This window comes from Hylobates moloch, unplaced genomic scaffold (assembly GCF_009828535.3).
Source record: "Hylobates moloch isolate HMO894 unplaced genomic scaffold, HMol_V3 SCAFFOLD_11, whole genome shotgun sequence".
NCBI lineage: Eukaryota > Metazoa > Chordata > Mammalia > Primates > Hylobatidae > Hylobates > Hylobates moloch.
In genome coordinates, this window is record NW_026652286.1 from 98,604,634 (window position 1) to 98,624,767 (window position 20,134).

The window sequence follows — 20,134 nt, forward strand, 5'->3', positions numbered from 1 at the left end:
ATTTCCTCTCTAGTCTCTAAGGATCAGTTTACAAAGTGACTAGGCAGTGGCCCCTGCCTGTCCTCTGTCCCTGTTGTCCTCCTTCCTTTCCTTAGCCATGAACATAGCCGAGGACACGTTGCCTGTGGAGCCTCTAACCCATTTCCTCTGCAGACCTCGGCTGGTCTCCTGCTGGGGTCCCGGAGGGCCGAGCTGGCCCGACAGCACACATGGAGAAGCCATTTCCTGCAGGAGCATCTGCTCCCCTCCCCAGCCCAGCTGTCCCTGTCCTTTCACATGCTGCTGCTCCAAAGCCCTGTGACTTCCGAGTCAGGATTCAACATGGTCACACGGCAGGAGAGCTGGGTTAAAACCCACAGCACAAAAGGAGGGGCCTGTCGGTTGGCTCAGAGGCACAGGGATGTGGTGCGAGACAAACATCATCTGGCCCTGGGTTTACCAAGTACCCACGGTCTGGTGTAGCTGCTGCCCATGCACAGCGGAGGGTCCTGGAGAGGAGGCAGCTGCAGGCACCTGGTGCTTGTTCCAGCCGCGCCACTGCCTCATCCCAAGACACAGGGAGATTCAGGGAGCCGCCGCTTCCTCTCAGGAGAGCCAGGTGTGCCCAGCCATCCTCGGGAGCCAGGGGAGGCCTCAAGGATACGGTGTAGCAAACATGCCCTGATACATGATAAATGTTAGCTGAGCGGGATCCGTGAAACTCAGTAAATAACTGAGCAAGGCTTTGAGCATTCTTGTCAGAAGAGAAGGGACTTAGCAGTTCCACAGGCCCCTGGCCAGACTGAGTGAGCCACAGTCTCAGAGTGGACGGGGACAAACCAGAGAATGTCTAAAGATGGGGAGCAACCTGGGGCACAGGAAATCAAGCCACGGGGAGAAAATAGGGGAGAGTTTGAGCCCATTCATAAAATATGAATAGTAATGCTTTCTCATGGGGTTGTTGGGAACCCCTAACCCATGCCTGGTGTATGTAAATATACAACAAATGGTGACTAGTATTATTTATTTAGGTGGAGAAGAGAAGAGCAGCACACGCAGTTTCAAATAGTGAATGACTTTCATCTGGAAGTGGGATTTGAGTAATTTTACAAAACTTCCATGAAACAATTCCCCAAGGATAGAAGTGTCAGGGAAGCAGATTTTCATTCAACTTAAAGAGAAGGAGGGCAAGAGCTAACACTGATTCAATGTATCTACGTGCCATGCTGGGTGCTTGCCAGGGGCTTAATACTGGTGGTTGTATGTCATTTGTCCAATAACTTGAAGAGGGAGTTATTATTATTTTTATTTCACAGATGATGGCCACAAGATGGAGACAGAGCGGGTTGCTCACCCAAGGTCATGCAGCGCCCAGCTGACCTTCCCCCGGGAGGAGCTACAGGGCCTTCTCTAGAGGAGGTGGCAGAGGGGCTTTCTGTGTGCAGAGGAAGGTCCCACCAGCCCTTTTGGAACCTCAGCCTGGTCCTCCAGAATTTCACCTCAAACTACTGGAGTCTAGGTCCTGAGTCCCTCCTTATAAGCCCCTCATTTCTGAGTTCAGCTGCGAGTCCACTCCAGGGACTCCAGGTTGCCCCTTAGTCCACACAGTTGCCCGTCCTTCCCTCCAGGCTGATGTGAGCCCTGGGGGCCCAGGCAGGCTGGGGATGGAGGCCATGCAGTGAGGGTGGAGAGCACAGGCCCTGAGCAGGAGGGGACGATGAGAAGCAGGCACCAGACCCTGGGAATCCACGCTTTACCCGCCCCAGGGCCCAGCCGCTGAGCTTGCACAGTGCGGATCACAGCTCCGGGTGACCTCAGCTGGGCTGAAGCTCCTTGGGAAGGGGGGAAGGAGGGAAAGAGAGGATCTCTTGTCAGGCCTCCAACCCTGTCACCAGAGGATGGAAAAATCTGACCCCATCCCTGTGCCTTAAACTTAGACGCTTAAGAAACATTTATTCAATTCATTGTTTATGTTCTTTGGTTAAGGGGTATAAGTAAGTTCAAGAGGCAGGAGCTATACATGCATAATCTCATGCGTTCCTCTCAGGAAAACCATTAAATAAAGGAAGAAATTGAAGCTCAGAGAAGTTCTGTAAGATGCTGAGGTCACACAGTAATAAAGAGATAAATGTGTGTTCTCACTACTACGCTTTCTTGTCCCTCAAAGCAAGGAACCAGTTTACCTTGTCTCTGCCAGCTCCTCACCTCCTGAGGCAGGCCTGGGCCTGTTTTCCCATTCCAGACACATCTCTTCTCTTCCAGACAGGGGCTGTGGCTCTGCCATGGGGTTCCTGTTCTGGCAGAGCCAGGGCACAGGATGGGGGGTAGGCTTCACCTCTGTGATGGTCTGTTTTATGTGTCAACTTGGCTAGGTCATGGGGTACCCAGCTATTCCAAACATCGCTCTGGGTGTTTCGGGAGGGTGTTCTGGGGTGAGATGAACATTTGAATTGATAGAATCAGTAAAGAACATTGCCCTCCCCAACATGGGTGGGCCTCATCCAATCAGGTGACGGCCTGAAGAGAACAAAAAGGCTAAGACGGAACTCCGCCTGCCTGACAGCCTAAACTGGAACTGCGGTCTTTTCCTGCCTTCAGACTCAAACTGAAACCTCAGCTCTCCTGGGATCTCAAGCCTGTGGACAGCAGATCGTGGGATTTGTCAGCCTCCATAATCACATGACCCAATTCCTTATGATAAATCCCTTTCTGTATAAACATACAGCCTCTTGGTTCTCTTTCTCTGGAGACCCCTGACTAATATACCCTCCCTCCCTGCCTCTCCCTTGGAGGGTCCCCTTCCTAAGGGGAAAGAGCAGGTTGAGAAGCCCCACCTGACTTCCGTGTTCCTGATGCCCCAGCTGAGCAAAGGCTTGGGGGCTGATAACGCAAGCGGTGTAGACTAACTACATTAGCACAAGCTCTTGTCGCCGCCAGAGGATCCTTTAAAGCTCCCCTGATTCACACAGCTGGAATTCTCCTGTTCTCTCCAGAGACAGGGGCTGGCCACCCTGAGGTGGAGAGTGCTGCCGGATCCCCACACTTTATTTCCATAGGAACCTCTAACAGAGTTCAGAGGAGATACCCAGTTTGGGGAGTGGGGGAATCAAATGAGTGGCCCGTATTCACGGGTCACCAGGGGCAGTCAAACCTGACTCTCAGGGACCACCTGCCATTCTGCTCCATAGCTGAGTTAGGAGGGAACGGGGACTCGAGACCCTGAGGAAGGCATGGAAGGCCTTGGCCATGGATCGAGTGAGGGCGGGATAGGGGTCCGTCCATACAGCCTCTGTCCATGCAGCCACTGTCCCAGGCAAATGAGAAGCCAGAGTGCCACAGTGACATCTCTGGGCCCCGGAGGAGCCACCTGGAATTCAACTCTGACAGCTCCTGTCTTGGCTGACCCTTGGAGAACCTGAAACCGGACATCAGATCCCCCTTCTCACTGGGGTTCAGGAATCTCATCCTCAGTCTAACCCTGCCACCAGAGGATGGAAAAATCTGACCCCCTCTCGGGCTGTCATTCAGAGACAGCTAGACAACAGGATATGCTCCGAGAGCTAGAGAGAGGGAGGATTCAGAGAGCCCTGGACAGCAGGAACGCCGGGCTCCAGCCCAGCGCCAGGGGCCAGACTTGATAGTTCAAATCTACCTAGGAGCATGAATGGTGCACCTACTGCATGCTGGGCACTGTTCACCCGTGTGTGTGCATGAGCGCATGCATGGACAGGCATGAATGATATCAAACACATATGTGTGCATGAATTATATCAAAGATTTGTAAGGTACATAAAAAATAAATGTACAGCTTGAGGAACTGTAACTCTCACTCAACTCAAGGAACAGCACATTTCAGCACCCAAAAAGCACCCCCATGTGCTAATTTAAGTCTTGTCATTTGATATTCATAATATACTCTTTACAGCAAAGAAGGCGTTATTATCCCACTTATCTGTGAGGAAGCTAGGGCCCAGGGAGGCTCCGAAACGTCCTCGCTTTTCAGTTTATCACCAACCCCAGCTGTGTTTGACGCCACAGCGCCTCCCGCCGCTCCACCTAAAGGTTGTTTGAACCTCAAGGTCCCTGTGGTGGGAGTCCTGTGTTGGGCAGGTGATTGGAACAGAAGAGTTTGGGGGCCTTTCTCAACTCTGTTCAGTGACTCTAATTTTACAATATCCTTCGAGTAAAAAAGCAGGGAGCTCGTGGTCCTCTCCCCGGGTCTGCCCCAGCCACGTCCTGCCCTCCCCAACTCTGCATTATGGATAGAGTGAATCATCTGGTAAATAATTCACAAGTCATCGAGGCACTGAGGGTAACAGGAGAGCAGGGGTGGAGGCATGGGCAGGGCTGAAGTTGGCAACCTGAACCGGACCACCATCCTCCCAGGGCTGGGCTCTGCTGTGGGTAGAAAGGGCCCACAAGTCAGGCAGGAGCCTCAGGTGTGTGGCCACCAGTGAGATGGGGCCATGGTGGGTCAGAGGGCCCAGCACAACCCGGTCAGCCTCCTGCTGCTGATATGCCTCTGCCTTCTGCACCCGAGGGCCTCAGGTGAGTGATACTCAGATCCCCCAGGGGGTTCATTTCCTACTCCCATCCCATTATTCCTGCCACTTCCTGGGGGATCCTCCTTTTGCATTCCATTCCATGAAGTCCATTCAGTCATTCATCGGCTAGACATTTAACTAGCGTTCACTGAGCGACTACTATGTGCCACGTAGGTGATAGCACTCTGCTTAACCTTGAGAAGCTGGAGTCATCCTGAGAGCCACTGTGAGGTGGTAAGCTTAGGAGTGGCATGGTCAGATCTAGGTTTCAGAAAGCTCCCTGGTTTTGAGGGGGATTAGGGCAATCAGGAGATCATTGCCATAATCCAGGTGAGAGATGCTGGCATCTTGGGCCAAAGCAATGTCCATGGGGTTGGAAGAAATTGGTTTCTGGGTTACGTATTTTTATTCTTTTTTTTTGAGACAGAGTCTTGCTCTGTCACCCAGACTGGAGTGCAGTGGTGTGATCTTGGCTCACTGCAACCTCTGCCTCCTGGGTTCAAGCAATTCTCCAGCCTCAGCCTCCCAAGTAGCTGGGATTACAGGTGTGTGCCACCATGCCCAGCTAATTTTTGTATTTTTAGTAGAGCCGGGGTTTTGCCATGTTGGCCAGGCTGGTCTCAAACTCCTGACCTCAGGTGATCCGCCCACCTCAGCCTCCCAGAGTGCTGGGATTACAGGTGTGAGCCACCGAGCCCGGCCCCAGGGACTTATTTTCACACAAATTTGCTGAGGTCCTCAGCACTTTGTGGCATGAGGCCCACCTGGGCCACATGTAAGGGGACAGCGGGGAACATGGTACTTGGGCTTAGGCTGGGGTTGAGGGCTGGGCCCTGAGCCAAGAACACCTGTTAAGTGACTTACTCCACAGGAACTACTTAATGGCTGGTCCCTGATAGACTGGGAGCTCCATGAGAGCAGGGGTGGGGGCCCATTTGTCCTTGTGACCCCGGCACTCTATGTTTAGTTGAACGGATGCTGGATGGGCTGATGGGTCCTCTTCCCCTTGTTGCAATGCGACAGGAACAGGGTAGGATGGAGCCCTGGGATCCTCCTAGAATCCTTACACAGGAACTCCAGACCCCGAGCCACCAGTGGCCATGCAGATCTCCTTATCTCCAGGGTCACCATCGTCACAGGACTGATCATCCGACTGATCTTGGGGTGCTTGTTACAAATATACATTCCTGGGTACTGACCCCCTCACCACCGCTGGGAGTGTCTGACTTGATAGTCTGGGGTGACGTCCACGAATCTGCCTTTTGAATGGTCTAGTGACCCATGAGGAGTGGGGATCACTGTTCCAGTCCATTCTCTGACTTCAGTCAACCCCTCCTTCAGTGCCTCCAAACAGGAAACCCGGAGGCTCCCACAGAAACTGTCTCTTGCCCACCAACTCCAGAAGTGCTTTTATGTGGTCTTCCTGAACCTGCCTGGGCCGCTTGGGACTGCAGAACCAAAAAGAGAGGCTCCAGGCAAGGCAGGGAGTGCAGGAGAGCCCAGAGCAGCCCAGAAGTCCTGCTATGCCCCTTCTCTCCCCAGGCCAGCCCCACCCGACCCCCGAGGCCCCTGCAGAGGAGGTGGTGTCTGTCCAGGGAGTGCGAGGTGGCTCCGTGGAGCTGGCCTGTGGCTCCGGGCCTGCCCCGCTGCTGGTCCTCTGGAGCTTCACCCCCCTGGGCTCCCTGGTTCCCCGGCCTGTGGCCGTCACCGATGGAGCCATGTCCAAGGTGGAGGCCATCGCCTCGGCTCTGGGAGTCGTGAGCCTGAGGAACAGCAGCCTGGTGCTGGGGGAGCTTCGCGAGGGTGCCCGCGGCCACTTTCTATGCCAGGTTCTGCACGTGGCTGGCGGCCAGCTCCACACTGCCTACTCCCACCTCACGCTGGCTGTGCTGGGTGAGGGCCTGGCCCCAGCTGCAGCTGGTCCACGGGCTACTTTGGATTTCTCTGCAAGTGTGCTGCCCATTCCCTTTGTGTGTGTGCGGGACCCGGGTTCTAAAGGGCGCCCCACTGCAGGGACTGAGGAAAGCTAGGGTGATGAGGAAGGGATGGTCAGGGTGGGTGGCAGGTGAGGCCCCAGCCAGCAGGGGTGGGGGCGCTGGACACAGCTGGGCGTGTCCTGGGTCTGTAATAACACAGCGGGCCTCTCCCTCCTCTGGCCAGTGCCGGTGTCCAAGCCTCAAGTGCGACTGAGTAACCCGTCCCCGGTGGAGGGAGCCTCCGTGGTGGCCACGTGTGCAGTGTGGGAGGGCACAGAGCCTGTGACCTTTGCCTGGCAGCATCAGGCATCCCGAGGCCTTGGAGAGGCCCTGGTGGGGGTCACTGAGCCACTATTGCAGCTGGACCCTGTCAACCGGACACACCTAGGCTGGTACATGTGCAGCGCCAGCAACTCCGTGAACAGGCTGAGCAGTGACGGGGCCTTCCTGGACGTCATTTGTGAGTCAGACTGTGGTGGGGGCGGGGGGGCTGTCAGGGCTGACACCCATCTCCCCATCCACACTCGGCCTTCCACACCTCAGAACTCCCCAGATCGCTCCACTGCGGGAGTGCCCCTCCCTCTAAAATCTCCAGCAGGCAAGAGTCACGGGGTGCTGTGCCCCTGGTGCCCAGTGCAGCTCTAGTTCCAGGCCGTTAGCCTTTTTAAGGTCATGGACACTCTTTTCCAGGAAAATGTGCATACATTCATGCTTACAATTTCACTCACGATTTCACTGGCGGCCTGGAGAGTCTGCCTTTAGGTTGAGCCTGGAGGGCTCTCAGAAACCCACGGAACCCCGAGGAGGTGGAGGTGGGGCCACAGTGGGAGGAGAGGGCAGTAAGCCTGAAGTTAGAAATCAGGAGCCCTGGGTGAAAGACGAAGGCCAGGGTGGCCTGGAGCTCGCTGTCCCACATGGCAGCCACGCATGTGTACCTTCGGTCACTTGAGATGGAGCCAATCTAAACTGAGCTGTGCTGTAGGCATGGAAGGCACACTTGACTTTGAAGATTTAGTCCAAAAGAAAGAATGTAAACTATCCGTAACTTTTATATTGATTATATATTGAAATAACATTCTGGATATATATGCTTAAATCAAATATATTCTTAAAGTAAAACACCTATTGGTGGTTTTTGTTTTTGTTTTTTGCTTGATCGGATTTGGTCATTTTTACTTAAGATTTGGCTACTAGAAAATGTTATAAAAAAAATCTGTGGCTGGCATCCGCCTATTGGACAGTGCTGGTCTTAGACGTTTTAAGGAGCAAGGAAGAATGGCGTCCAATTTATCGGTCTTCACGGTGGCGGTTTGTGGAAACTGTGAACTGAGGACTGCTGAGGAGGCAGGTGAGCAGGAGAGTTCTTGGGAAAGAGGCAGGAGCAGACTGGAAGCAGGCAAAGAATTCAGAACCCTTGGAGTCAGGGAGAGCTTCGAAGATGGTGACCCTGAGCTTGGAACGCAGGAGAGAGGGGAAGGTGGAGTCCAAGGAAGTGAAAGGAGGTGGCTGCTGGGATAGGGCTCAGAACATCACCCACTGGAGTATCTTACTTCTGCAGTCTACAGTGGCCGACTGTCTGCTTCCAAGAGCCCCTCAGTCTCAGGCACATGGGGAGCTTAGGTCCCCTACCTCTCTTCTGCCCCACCTTGGCCCAACCCAGGAGTCCCTCGAGGCAGCACCCACAGCCCAGGGCGCTCACCTCCACACATAAGCCCTGAGCATCCTGGACTGTGCCCATGGCCCCTGGACTCTGAGCTCCGAAAGGGCCTAGCCTTGGGGTGGACATGGGCCAGTGCATACTACGTGCCCCTAAGATGGATGCATACATTCAGAGATGAGCATGTGCGGGAATGAAGGAACGAAGCTGGGGAGGTGTAACTGGCCTTCCTTGCTCTCCAGATGGTCCCGACAAGCCTGTGATCACCGTGGAGCCGCTGGGACTCACTGAGGAGGGCTTCTGGGCCAGTGAGAGGGAAGAGGTGACCCTGAGCTGTCTGGCTGCCTCCAACCCACCTAGTCACTATGTGTGGCTCCGTGACCACACGCAAGTCCACACGGGGCCTACCTATGTCATCGCCAGAGCTGGCCGTGTCCACACAGGCCTGTACACCTGCCTGGCCCGCAACAGCTACCTGGACGCCCGCACCCAGACTACTGTGCAGCTCACCATCTACTGTGAGTGTGGGGGTCGGGTGACGCCCAGCCTGGCCTGGGGACAGCTCACGCCGGAGCCTTTGTGGGGCTGTCCTCGGGCAGACCCAGCGGCCCCGTGGAGAGGCGTGTGCCGAAGTTGCTCTTGTTGGAGGGATGTCTCCAACCAAGTGGAGTTGGAGGGCGGGGAAAGAGGATAAGAAAACTGTGGGAAGGGGAAGGGACGGGGGGAAGCTACCGACACTACATAGCACCCCGCCACTAAGTGATTATTCCCGTGGCCCTGCGGACTGAACTGAGGCACAGAGAAGGGCAATGGCAGTGAGGCAAGGTGTGCTGGCTCCTGGGTGCCCAGGGACAAAGACGAGAATGGGAGATGGGGCCTTCCACGGGGCCTCTGGGATTCCTTGGGGACTCCAAACTCCTGTACACTCGGTAACCTCCTGCCCCTGACCTGAGAGCTCAGCCTGTTGCTCACCAGCCCCTCGGAGAGACTCAATCTTTCCCCTAACCCACTTCTCCCTACTCCCCTACCCATTGACACCCCTGGCCTTCAGACTCGCCTGCCTGGGCCTGGGGGCTGCAGGGCACTGGCAGTGGAGCCTGCTCCAGCCTCACCCACTTCCCCATCCAGATCCCCCTGAGGGACAGCCCTCCTGTGCAGTGCATCCCAGCCCTGAGGCTGTCACTCTGCTCTGCGCCTGGCCCGGGGGGCTTCCGCCTGCCCAGCTGCAGTGGGAAGGGCCCCAGGGACCTGGCCCTACTGCCCCCAGCAACGCCACCTGGAGTCATGCAGCCGCCCAGCTCCCCAGTGGCAGCGTCTTCACCTGCACTGGCCAGCACCCAGCCCTGGCACCACCTGCCCTCTGCACGGTCATGCTCTGTGAGTGGACACAGGAAACCCCAGGGCTCTGACATTCCAGGCAGAGTGTGGGTAGAGGTCAGGGGAGAGCCGGGGGGCCTGGGATCTGGGTGGCGCTCCAGACCGCAGGCTCCAAAACACGCCATGTAACAAGGAGATGGGCGGCACTCAGCTCTCAGTCCCCATCTCCCATCTTTCCCATCCACACTGTGCTCTGTTCCCCTCACTTTGGGCTTGGAGCCCTGACACCTCCCCACTGTCCCTGCCTGCAGGGTCAGCAGGCTCTCACTGCCCTCACACTGCACTTCTACCACTCTGACGCATGTTGGGCTTGAAATTTGCCTTCAGCATTCTCTCTGCCAAGTGTGCAGACAGAACTCCCAGCCATCAGCCAGGACAGAGTTCAGATGTCATCCTGTCCTCTTTCCGGAAGCCCCAGGGAGTTTGTCTGTCTTTCTGTCTATATTCTAGCACACATCAAATCATAATAATTGTTTAATGTCTGTTCCCACCATTTCCCTGGCACATGATCAATAAATGATGAGTGTGTGAATGAGTGAGTGACAAAGTAATGAAGGAAGGAGGGAGTGAAGGAACAAATGAAGGAAGGGGGATAGGGTGGAACTGCCAAGCCCTTCCTCCTTCCACAGGGCCATACTGAGCCATCATTCCTTCCAGGGGAGCCTCTCGGGAGGCCCACCTGCTGGAGCACAGCCACAACGGGGGACCAGTTCGTCATGCTGAGCTGTGAGTGGCCTGGCGGCGAGCCTCCCGCCACGCTGAGCTGGCTTGATGAACAGCAGCAGCCCCTCGGCGGTAGCAGCTCCTCGATGGCCGTTCACCTCCTGCAGGCCCAAGAAGATCTGGCTGGCAGAGAGTTCACCTGCCAGGGCACTCACCTGCTCAGGACCCCTGACCCCCACTGCCACCTCCAGCTGGGTGAGTAGGGGCTAGCGAGTTTGTTCTGGGGCTGGGACAGGAGGAGGAACCCTTTGGAATCAGGACAAAGAGATCTTAGGGGGTGGCTGTGCTGGCATGGAAAGTGAGTCAGTGCGGACGGGGAAGCTAGGAGGTAGGTAGGAGCTGAGCTCCCAGGGACTCAAATTTTCTTTGATCCATAAAATGAGGGGGTTAGGCTAGGTCAGAGTTGTGTAATAAAAATATAATGTGAGCCATATATGTGATTTAAAATATTCTAGCAGCCACATTTAAAAAGAAGAAGAAACAAGTGAAACACTTTAGTTAACTCAATATATCCAGTATATCATTTCAATATGTAATAATAAAAATTATTAATGATATATTTTACATTCTTTTTTTATCTTGTCTTTAAAATCTGGTATATGTACAATTACTGCACATCTCTATCTGGACTGGCCACATTTCAAGTTCCCATATTGACGTGGCTGGTCACTACAATATTGGATAGCACTGATCTAGAGGAAGTGGAAATGCCAGTTGCATAATCTTCATTTACATGGATTTGCATAAGAGAGGTGCCTGATTATATTGTTGATTTGCATTAATGTTTCAGAAGTCAGTTCTCTACCTCTCTTACTCTGTTTGGTTTTGGTCTGGTTCCTCTTTATCTTCATCTGGCCCTGCCAGTCTGTTTACTGCAACCAGGAAAAAAAGAATTAAATATCAAAGTAAAAAAAATGTGAGAAAAGCAAACAGAGAAGCTGTCACATACAACAGTTCTCACAGAATGGTTTACCTCTTGGTCCCCAAAGGCTTGGTAACTAGCATGTTCTCAGGGCTCTAAGGAGGCCTCAACCCCAAATATTTCCTTCCCTATTACTCAGTCTCAGGACCGGAAATTCCATCGTAGGAGATTCATTGACACCTGAGAGTCTGGGTCTTTAATAAGTCAGTCCATAAAATCTGAGCACCTGCTATGGAGCCAGCCGGGAGGTGGGGGGCCACTAGTGGGAGGAAGGCCAGGTGCTGGAAGGGGCCGTTCAAGCAGAGACTAGTAAGGCAGGGCCCTGCCTGCAGGAGCCGAGGCTAGGGTGGGGCAGGGAAGGAGCAGGGAGGAACACTGCTGATTTTATCATATATCAGCAAGCCCTGGAGCACACTGTGACAGGAACTTGGCATAGGATGGGAACCTGAAGAGAAGGCAGACTGGCCCCAGACAAGCCTCATTGTCAACTCCGCAGCACTCCCGCTCCATCTCCTCTCCATGTCTTCCAATGCTGGCCAGCACCTTGTCCCCAAGCCCTCCCACTAGCCAGCCTCATCCTCTGTCCCCGCAGAAGCCCCACAGCTGGACGTGGCTGAGCCCCGCGTGTCAGTGTTGGAGGGGGGAGAGGCCTGGCTGGAGTGTTCTCTCCGCGGGGGCACACCACCTGCCCAGCTCCTCTGGCTGGGGCCTCAACAACAAAAAGTGGACCCCGGCACTTCAGGATTCATGCTGCACCCTGAGGGTGCCCAGCTGCGCCTGCGCATCTACAATGCTGACCCGGCACACCACAGGGGCACCTACCAATGCGTGGCCCGCAACGCCGTGGGCAACAGCAGTCGGAGCGTGCTGCTGGAGGTCCTGAGTGAGTGAGGGGTCGAGTGCGTGTGTGTGGTGAGGTGGGGGCTGGGAGACCAACAGCCACAGAGTGCTTGAAGTGGAAAGCACAGGGATTCCCTGCTCCAAAATGCAGACGCTTGAGCCTCCTCGGGTGTAGGCAGGACTCAAGAGCTAGATGGGCAACACGTGCGTGAATCTGGTGCAGTCATGGCAAACAGAACGCCATGCAGGCAGGATCGCCTCCCTTTCATTTTATAGATGGAAAAAACTGATGGGACAAGACAGGGCTTCTCAGGCCCACAGACCCCAATCCTGTGCCTTTTCCACACTGCCAGGCTGTCTCTTGACAGGAGCAAATCTGGGGGCACAAGCTCACATGGTTGTAGGTATACATGTGCCTTGTTTTGTCCCCACCCTCACCCAGGATATCCAGCTCCTCCCAATGTCACCATCAGCCGCCTGACCTACGGGAGGCACCGGAGAGAGGTGCAGCTTCAATGGGCCATCTCAGGATCCGGGAACCTGACCAGCTTCCTGGTGCAGCGGAAGGCCAGTGCCCTGGGCCCAGGAGCTGGGGCGTGGGAGACGGCAGCTAGTGACATTGAGCCGGAGAGTCGAGGCCGGCGGCTGGGAGGCTTGGACCCCAGGGTCCTTTATGCCTTCCGCATCCTGGCTCTGAATCACCACACTGCAGGACATCCCTCTGAGGTGAAGACACCAGGTGCCAGCTAATGCCAGGGAGGGACCCACCTTTTCTCCAAAGCACTGGCCCCTGGTTCATCTTCCTCTTCACAGGGCATCCCCTCCTCTGTTCCTTTGCTCGCTTCCTACTGAATTCTCCCGTCCCTAGCCCGTCCTCGTCTCCACCCTCCCCTCAGATAATCTCCACGGCTCTTTCCTGTCCCTCCCTGGGGGGCTCAGGAGGCTCCAGGCTGAGGGTTAGGAACCCTAATTCATATGATCAGAATAGAGAGGAAGGAAAAGGTGTGGATGACTAAGAACAGGAGCCCACTCTGTGCCTCAGTCTCCCCTCCAGGGCAACAGGCAGGCTCTCAGCTTCCTGCCGCCCCCTCTCCATCCTGGGAATTCCTAATTTTATGGCATACTCCCCTTCAGCCCCAAGCAGCCAAGATAACCAACCTTTTGTCTTCTGCACCAGAAACAGGGGATTTGGCGGGAGAGTCAAACCCCAGAGCACTAGGCAGACAGAGCGCCGCCTTCCTGATCTCCAGGATTCTCTGGGTCCCCATGTCAGCTGCAGGGGGAACCGGATGAGCAGGGAGGGCACCGCTTCTCCAGAACCCTAGTGGTTCCCTACAAGCCACTGTGGCCCAAGTTCTGCAGTGGCTCTAAACCATGTGACCTGTGCTCTCCCCTCCTAGCGGACCCCCCCTTCAGCGCCTATCCAGCGGTGTTGGGTGCAGCAGGCACAGGAATGGTGGTAGCAACGGTGGCCTGTCTGCTGGTGTTCCAGTATGCTGCCCGGCACCCGGAGACTTTCCCCCGTGAGTGGGAATCGGAAGGGAAGGGCTGCTTGACCCCACAGGGTGGCCAGGCCCTACCCAAAGGAGAGATGCAGCAGTCCCGGGGGAGAAGAATCCAGGCTCTTCCTTAATTCTGACCCTCTCCCCAGTGCTAGATGTTGCCATTCGAGGCTCCAGCCCCCAACCTAGGCACCTGGGGCCATCCCCTTCTGGGTTCCTGAGGCCCTAGTACAGAGCCCATTGGGAAAGAGAGGGCCTTCCTCCTGGGATCTCTGCTGGGCTGGCCAAGTAATACTCCTTTTCTTTTCCTTCTTACAGGCCTTGGTCAATTGCTTGTTCCCATGTGAGTGTGGAACCCCAGTCATCCTGGGGGCCAGGGCTTTCCTCCAGTTGGAAAGGAAAGCGAGGGAAGTGAGTTGCCACTAACTTTACTCTCCCACTTCACTCTCAGGGAGCAAAGGCACCAACAGAGGGGTTCCAGAGAAGATGCTGAGGCACAGGCAGGTAAGCACTTTATCCAGAAGACGACGACTCGTGTGCAAGGAGACCAGTGCGGGGTGCTGAGGCTGATGCTTGGTCTCTCTTGAGCTCTGGGAACATTAGGACACTCTCAAAGCATCTCTCTGTTCTTTGCCCACATACGCCCTTCATAGGCCTTGAAACACCAACCACCACCCCAGGTTTGGATCCTGCACAAGAAACCATGGATGCTCCAGTGAATGTCACCATCACAGTGACTGCAACACCATAAGGCCCGAAGAGGAAGATGCAAATAGGCTTAGGGAAGGCAGGTGGGATTTGGGAAGAGCCCTTCTGTCAGACTTTGGTCATAAAACCAACATAGCTAAGACACCAACTACCACTTTCACTTAATATCCAGTCTTTACAACTGGTGCAAGGCCCAGCTGCAGTGTCCCTAAGTGACATGGTTACAAGAGAAGCCCTGGCCCACCTTGGGGAAGACAGAGGTGGCAGGACAAGGAAGAGGACCCACAACTGGGAGAGAGGGATCTCTGGGTGTCTGAGGGCAAGTGAAAGCCATGGTACTGGGAACCATCTGTGGTGCTATAGAAGTATGAGCAAGCTAGCTGCTTCCAGAAAAAAAGTCTGTGGATGGTGCAATTCCTAAATAAATCAGAGCTGATGTTCACGCCAATAGAGGGCTATTTCCACTGCAACTCCCGCAGAGAGAGGCTGATGGCTGGGCCCCAGGTTTGGCTAGTGGGAAGAAACAAGGTGTGTAGGTGTGTTCCTTTGCTCAACCGTAGCTTACAAACATCGCTGACGCTGCAGTGGTCCCACTCCAGGAGTCCCAGCCCACAAGATACAGAGCAGAGGTACTGCAGATGTAGCTTCCCGCCCCCAGGCTGGGGGAGCTGGCTGTTCACAGAGCACCGGGGCTGTTCCAGAGTCACAATGTCAGCTGCCAGCATGACTCACTAGCTCCAAGTGTGTGTGTCTGTTTGTGTGTGGGTCTGCAATCTGGGTGAAAACACAAATGAATGCTTGTTCAACTGACTAGAAGACTTGGGACTCCAAGCCGCCTCTGCAGGAGACACAGATGAGAAGAAACGGCAAGACAGCCAACGGGTGACCTGCCAGCACAAGGGAAGTGGCGCCTGAAAGGAGACAGAAAATTGAGAAACTTAAGAAGATTCTGTGGTTCTCACAGAGTTAGACTTTATTAGATAAGGGGTTTCGGCTACCCTCAAAGCTCTCAGGACTGGGGCTATGGTTTAAGGAAGGCTTATTTAAATATGGGAAATAAAATACAAAAGGGCCACACCCCATGCAAAAGACTTTGTTGGCTTTCTGGTCAGAGAAGCCTAGAGATGTGTATTTGCTTAGGGCAGTAAAACAAAACGTTTTCGCAAGGAGGCTAAATTTCTGACCTGGAGTTCATAAACATGTGGCCCTAGGTTAATGGTAAAAACAGACAATGTGTGAGGCGGGACCGCCCCTCCTCATCCTCCCAAGCTCCTCTCCTACTCACCTCCCTTCCTTCCAAAGAAATGCAAAGTTGCCCCGAGGAGGTGGACCTGCCTCCCCATCGCCCCCAGGCTCAGGTATGTTTTCAGCCTCCCCTAAAACACTTGCCCAAGATCCTGCTCCTTCAGGGCCTTGATCTCTGCAGTCAGAACAGAAGGGGTGTGCACAGGGGAGTTTCAGGGGAGGACAGGGGTGGAGGTTCCAAAGAATTTCAGAGGAAGACATTTGCCCACCCCAATCACAAACTATAAGCAGCGTTGTAGAAACAGGGAGTATCCCCACCTCCAGGGGCTACGCTATATGAAAGCAGCGTTCTCTTTTAATATAAAATCATACCAACCAAATAAAACCTGTTAAAGCTACATCCTTTAAAATATGTAGGTTCACACATAATAGTACAACTTTAAGGAAAATAAAACATACTTTTCAATATGATACAAAGCATGCATCTCAAAGTCATTACTTTAAAAGACAGCAACACAGGTAAAATTCAATGATAAACTTCACTTCTTGGCAGTACCGTAGCTGGAATGAGATCTGTGGCATGATCAGCCCAAGATGGATGCATTGAGTCTTCATAGACTCATTCGACAAAAACAAAACCCAGAAAGAAATGCTTTTGCTAAGAACACTTCAAAAGGTTTAGAACATTGCAATGTAACTTGCACCCTGGCAGCACCTGTCACCAGACCGTCAGTGCAAAACTGAAAGAAAAACATTAAAAGGAGATCGTGGAATGATACAGTGGGAGCGGGCAGTTTAATGCTAAAACAATCACACAGAATTCTAGATGAGAAGGAACATGAAGAGGCTTGACCAATTTCGTGATCACTGAGCACAGTAAAGATCAAATTTCCAGGTGGAGGTGGTAGACAGGGGCCGTCAAGGGGAGAAATGTGGACTCCTGGAAGACGAAGTCATAAGCAGAGCTCTGCCCGCGGAGTCCAGAGGGCAGCTTCTCCGGCTGCAGAGTTGGAGCCTCGGAGGAATTCCACAGCAGGGATAGATCACAGCATACGGAACGGGACTGGCTCCATCTAAAGAGTGAACCGCAATGCTTTTGGAAAGCAGTATGGAAAAATGGGAGGAGCCCAGATTATGGCTCCAGATAAACTAGGTTCGGATTCAGGTCCCATGGCTCACTGAGTGACTGGGGGATTTTAATACCAACTTTGTAGATGAGTTGTGAGGGTTAAATGAGTTAACAGTAACAAGCACTGAGCACAGTGCCTGGTACACAGTAGTTATTCAACACGTGTTAGTGCTGTCTCCCACACTGTACCATGTCCTCTCATTTCCTGGTGAAGTGACATTAGGTAGGATTGTTTGGGTGCCTGTGCAGGGCAGAAAAGTTCAGAGCCAACTCACGCTTAGGGAGAAACTCATACTGCCTAAACATAAAGGCAATTCTCTATATATATATGTGTGTGTGTGTGTGTGTGTATATATATATATATTTATATATTTCAATATATAAAGGCATTTTTATAAATAAAATACAATAAAAAGAATAACACTTAAAACAGCGTTACTAATAATATAAATAAAGCAGTCCACAATGAGATTGTCCTAAAGGCAAAGCCATTTTCTCTTCCTCGTGGACAGATCCCATATTCAAACTCAATCTTTAAAAGCAGTTCATGACCTAAGGCTCATGCTAATATACCTGTTTCCTGAATCAAAATGGCTGTCTATGGACAGTGACTCCCCAGTTTTCTAAAACTCCCTTTGTGACAGCATTGCTGTGACTTGATTGGCTAACACAGGGTATGTTTTCATATTCTGTGCGCTGGGACTTTGTCCTTTGCTAGTCACAGAAATAAGGGACGCAGCTATCCCCCTCCAGAGTTAATTGCATCTAAGCAACATGAAGAATAAATCCAGTATACTATAGGCACGGACATCTGGAATGTAGAACTTGGGTCTACAGCATCCCTAATATCCGACTAGGGAATTACACTCACTACATTCTACTGGAAGTACCTCTTGCATAGTGACCCAGCTTAAACAAGCACATTTTCACTAACAGTTCTATTATAAAATATACAGACATATGTAAGGGAATACTGATGCATTTATACAGAAAGTTGGTTAACATAGTACTATATTCTATTCCACTGTGATTTCTGGGAGACTAACATTTCTTCACTTCTGCTGGAATTGCTTGATTCTACAGAAACAGAGTAATTTTCTGTTTCTTTCCCCAAAGGGATGCATAATGCAAAAAGGAACAGTGATCCTTGAAAGCTTGACTCAAGCTATGAAACACACTTATATAATTGTTTTTTAATGTGAAGAGACTTCCAAAGGCAGCTGCAAATGTCCCTGTCACGCAGAGGCAGCCGTGGTCAGGTGCTCTGCTGACCAACGCTTTAGGTGCCTGTTCACAAGGGTGACATTCTGAAAAAGATATCAGGAAATTTCAGGAAAAAAAAAAAAAAAAAAAAAAAACAACAACCCTTTTCTTCCAAAGTAAGTCTTTTTGGACACTCACCCCTGCAGGCCACTGCCTATGTTGGAGGTGGGGGATGACTAGTTTCAGCGTCATGGCACCATGAGCGTGTCCCTGTGCTAATCCAACAGATTGGAGAGCTCCTGCCAACCGGGCTCCCTGCAGCCCTCCCCTTTCTTTCTTCTGAAAATGCGTATCTTTCTCTTCAAGCCACGATTTAATGTCTTATTTTGTTCCTACTCCGAGAAACAGTCAAAAAGAGCCCCACAGTGGCCATTTTATAAATTAATGTAATTGTAAAGCAGTGGGACATTAGGCATTATTTGTCTCTCTGGCCTTGGTTCCTTTTCTGCATACTGCCGTAATTCATCAAGACCTTACACTCCACCACGTCCATAACACTATGACTAGTGCCTAGCAAACTGAACATCACTTGTGCCCACGTGCAGAAAGTCAACAGGTCACATTACCACTTTTGTGGAAGGCACTCTTGTAAAATCCATCAGCCAGGTCTGCTATTACAAACATGGGTCACAACTGCAGTTGATTTCAAAGTGTTCTCAGGAAGTCTGATAATACAGGCCGGGCGTGGTGGCTCACGCCTGTAATCCTAGCACTTTGAGAGGCAGAGACGGGTGGACCACTTGAGGTCAGGAGTTCAAAACCAGCCTGAAACCTTGTCTCTAATAAAAATACAAGACAATTAGCTGGACGTGGTGGCAGGTGCCTGTAATCCCAGCTACTCGGGAGGCTGAGGCCGGAGAATTGCTTGAACCCGGGAGGCGGTTGTTGCAGTGAGCTGAGATCGAGCCATTGCACTCCAGCCTGGATGACAGCAAGACTCCATCTCAAAAAAAAAAAAAAAGTCTGAGAATACACTATTGAAAGACCATTTTCCACCCGAAAACCCAGCTGGTGGCAACCTTCAATTGGCCCCTGCATTCCCTCCTAGCCGAAGCAGCCAAGAGATGGGATCCTTTGCATGGGGAGCTCTTGCTGTCACTATAGCTGTTAGAAAACATGGAAGGACCCCTCTGCCCTCCAGGCGACGGAATACCATGCAAAACAAGGTTGTTTCCTACCGAGGGGGAGGAAGGAATGGGGAAGAAAACATTTAAGGCATAAATAATATAAAAGGGCACACGTTTTAAGATACATTCATATGACATTACTACTACAAAAAAATAAATAATGATTTTCTCTGATTTGAATTAAGGTCCTTCACACAGTTCGCTCCCAGGCCTGTTTTGTGCAGTTACTGGCTTGAAGTTGGAACATGACTGCTTGTTTGCACGTCCTCAGGTTTCCTGGGGCTGCTGAAGGACCTCTGTCGGGCTGTCTAAAGGAATGCCAGGCGGAGACCACGTTGTCTTTTCAGCACAGCCCTCTGGGACAGGTGGCAAAATAAGAGCATTCCAACTTACAATGTTGTTCTCTGTTTCTGAATGGGCACAGCTGTCTCCTGAAACACAGAAGGTTTGGGAGCATTATCAAATGATAAAGGCTGATTTTTTTTTTTTTTTTTTTTTTTTTTTTTTGGGGGGGTCTCTCTTTTTCCCCCCGGGGGGGGTGCGGGGGCGCGATCTCGGCTCACTGCAGGCTCCGCCCCCCGGGGTTCACTCCATTCTTCTGCCTCAGCCTCCCTTGTAGCTGGGACTACAGGCGATAAAGGCTGATTTTTACAAAGCAGTCTAAAAACTTCTTCACACTTTGAGCCAAGAAGAAAGAAAAACGAGCATAAATAGAACCTGGTTTGTGTTTGGTTTGAATTTGAGGGAGACAGAAGGTTTAAAAGGTTTAAAATAAAGTTGAACTCTCATGAGAAGCTATACAATTCACCTGAGGAGTAAAGCAACCCCTTAAAAGCCCTAAAATAACCACCTGAAAGGTTACAACTCCAGAACCAACTCAAATCAAAAAGGGGCTCATGTTCACAAAATGCGTTCTTCCAGCAAGTCTTCTGTTACCCTACGAATGAAATCAAAGCCTATTTCCAAATAGATTTTCCAAAGTGTGATAGGACTGACAGCCTGAGATGAAGGACATGAGGAATAACAGAATTTCAAACAATCCTTTATCTTGAGTCCTATCTTTTCTTGAAGGACCCAGCACCCCGCCCAGTCTCCCAAGAAATATGTAAACTAATCATAGAGGAGAAACTCTGAAAGCATCA

At 52.1% G+C, this 20,134-nt stretch overlaps 2 protein-coding genes across 6 annotated transcripts in view; one reads left to right on the plus strand and one right to left on the minus strand.

Annotated features, from left to right (window-relative positions):
* The first annotated feature begins 4,434 nt into the window (after positions 1 to 4,434).
* Positions 4,435 to 14,676, plus strand: VSIG10L2 (V-set and immunoglobulin domain containing 10 like 2). The gene is made up of 12 exons (XM_032167844.2): positions 4,435 to 4,527; positions 6,066 to 6,416; positions 6,684 to 6,959; positions 8,399 to 8,674; positions 9,285 to 9,533; positions 10,191 to 10,451; positions 11,771 to 12,061; positions 12,461 to 12,757; positions 13,419 to 13,541; positions 13,839 to 13,863; positions 13,972 to 14,024; positions 14,174 to 14,676. The coding sequence occupies exons 1-12, from the start codon at positions 4,446 to 4,448 to the stop codon at positions 14,269 to 14,271; spliced, it is 2,382 nt and encodes a 793-aa protein (XP_032023735.1). The 5' UTR covers positions 4,435 to 4,445; the 3' UTR covers positions 14,272 to 14,676.
* Positions 14,677 to 15,175: 499 nt separating this feature from the next.
* The window catches only part of CDON (cell adhesion associated, oncogene regulated), a 107,340-nt gene continuing 102,381 nt past the window's right edge, over positions 15,176 to 20,134 (minus strand). For all 5 annotated transcript variants that reach the window (XM_032167849.2, XM_032167847.2, XM_058446292.1 and 2 more), the window contains one exon: positions 15,176 to 19,423. In XM_032167849.2, coding sequence (XP_032023740.1) covers positions 19,260 to 19,423 — 164 coding nt within the window. In that variant the 3' untranslated portion in view covers positions 15,176 to 19,259. The remainder of the gene's footprint in view (positions 19,424 to 20,134) is intronic.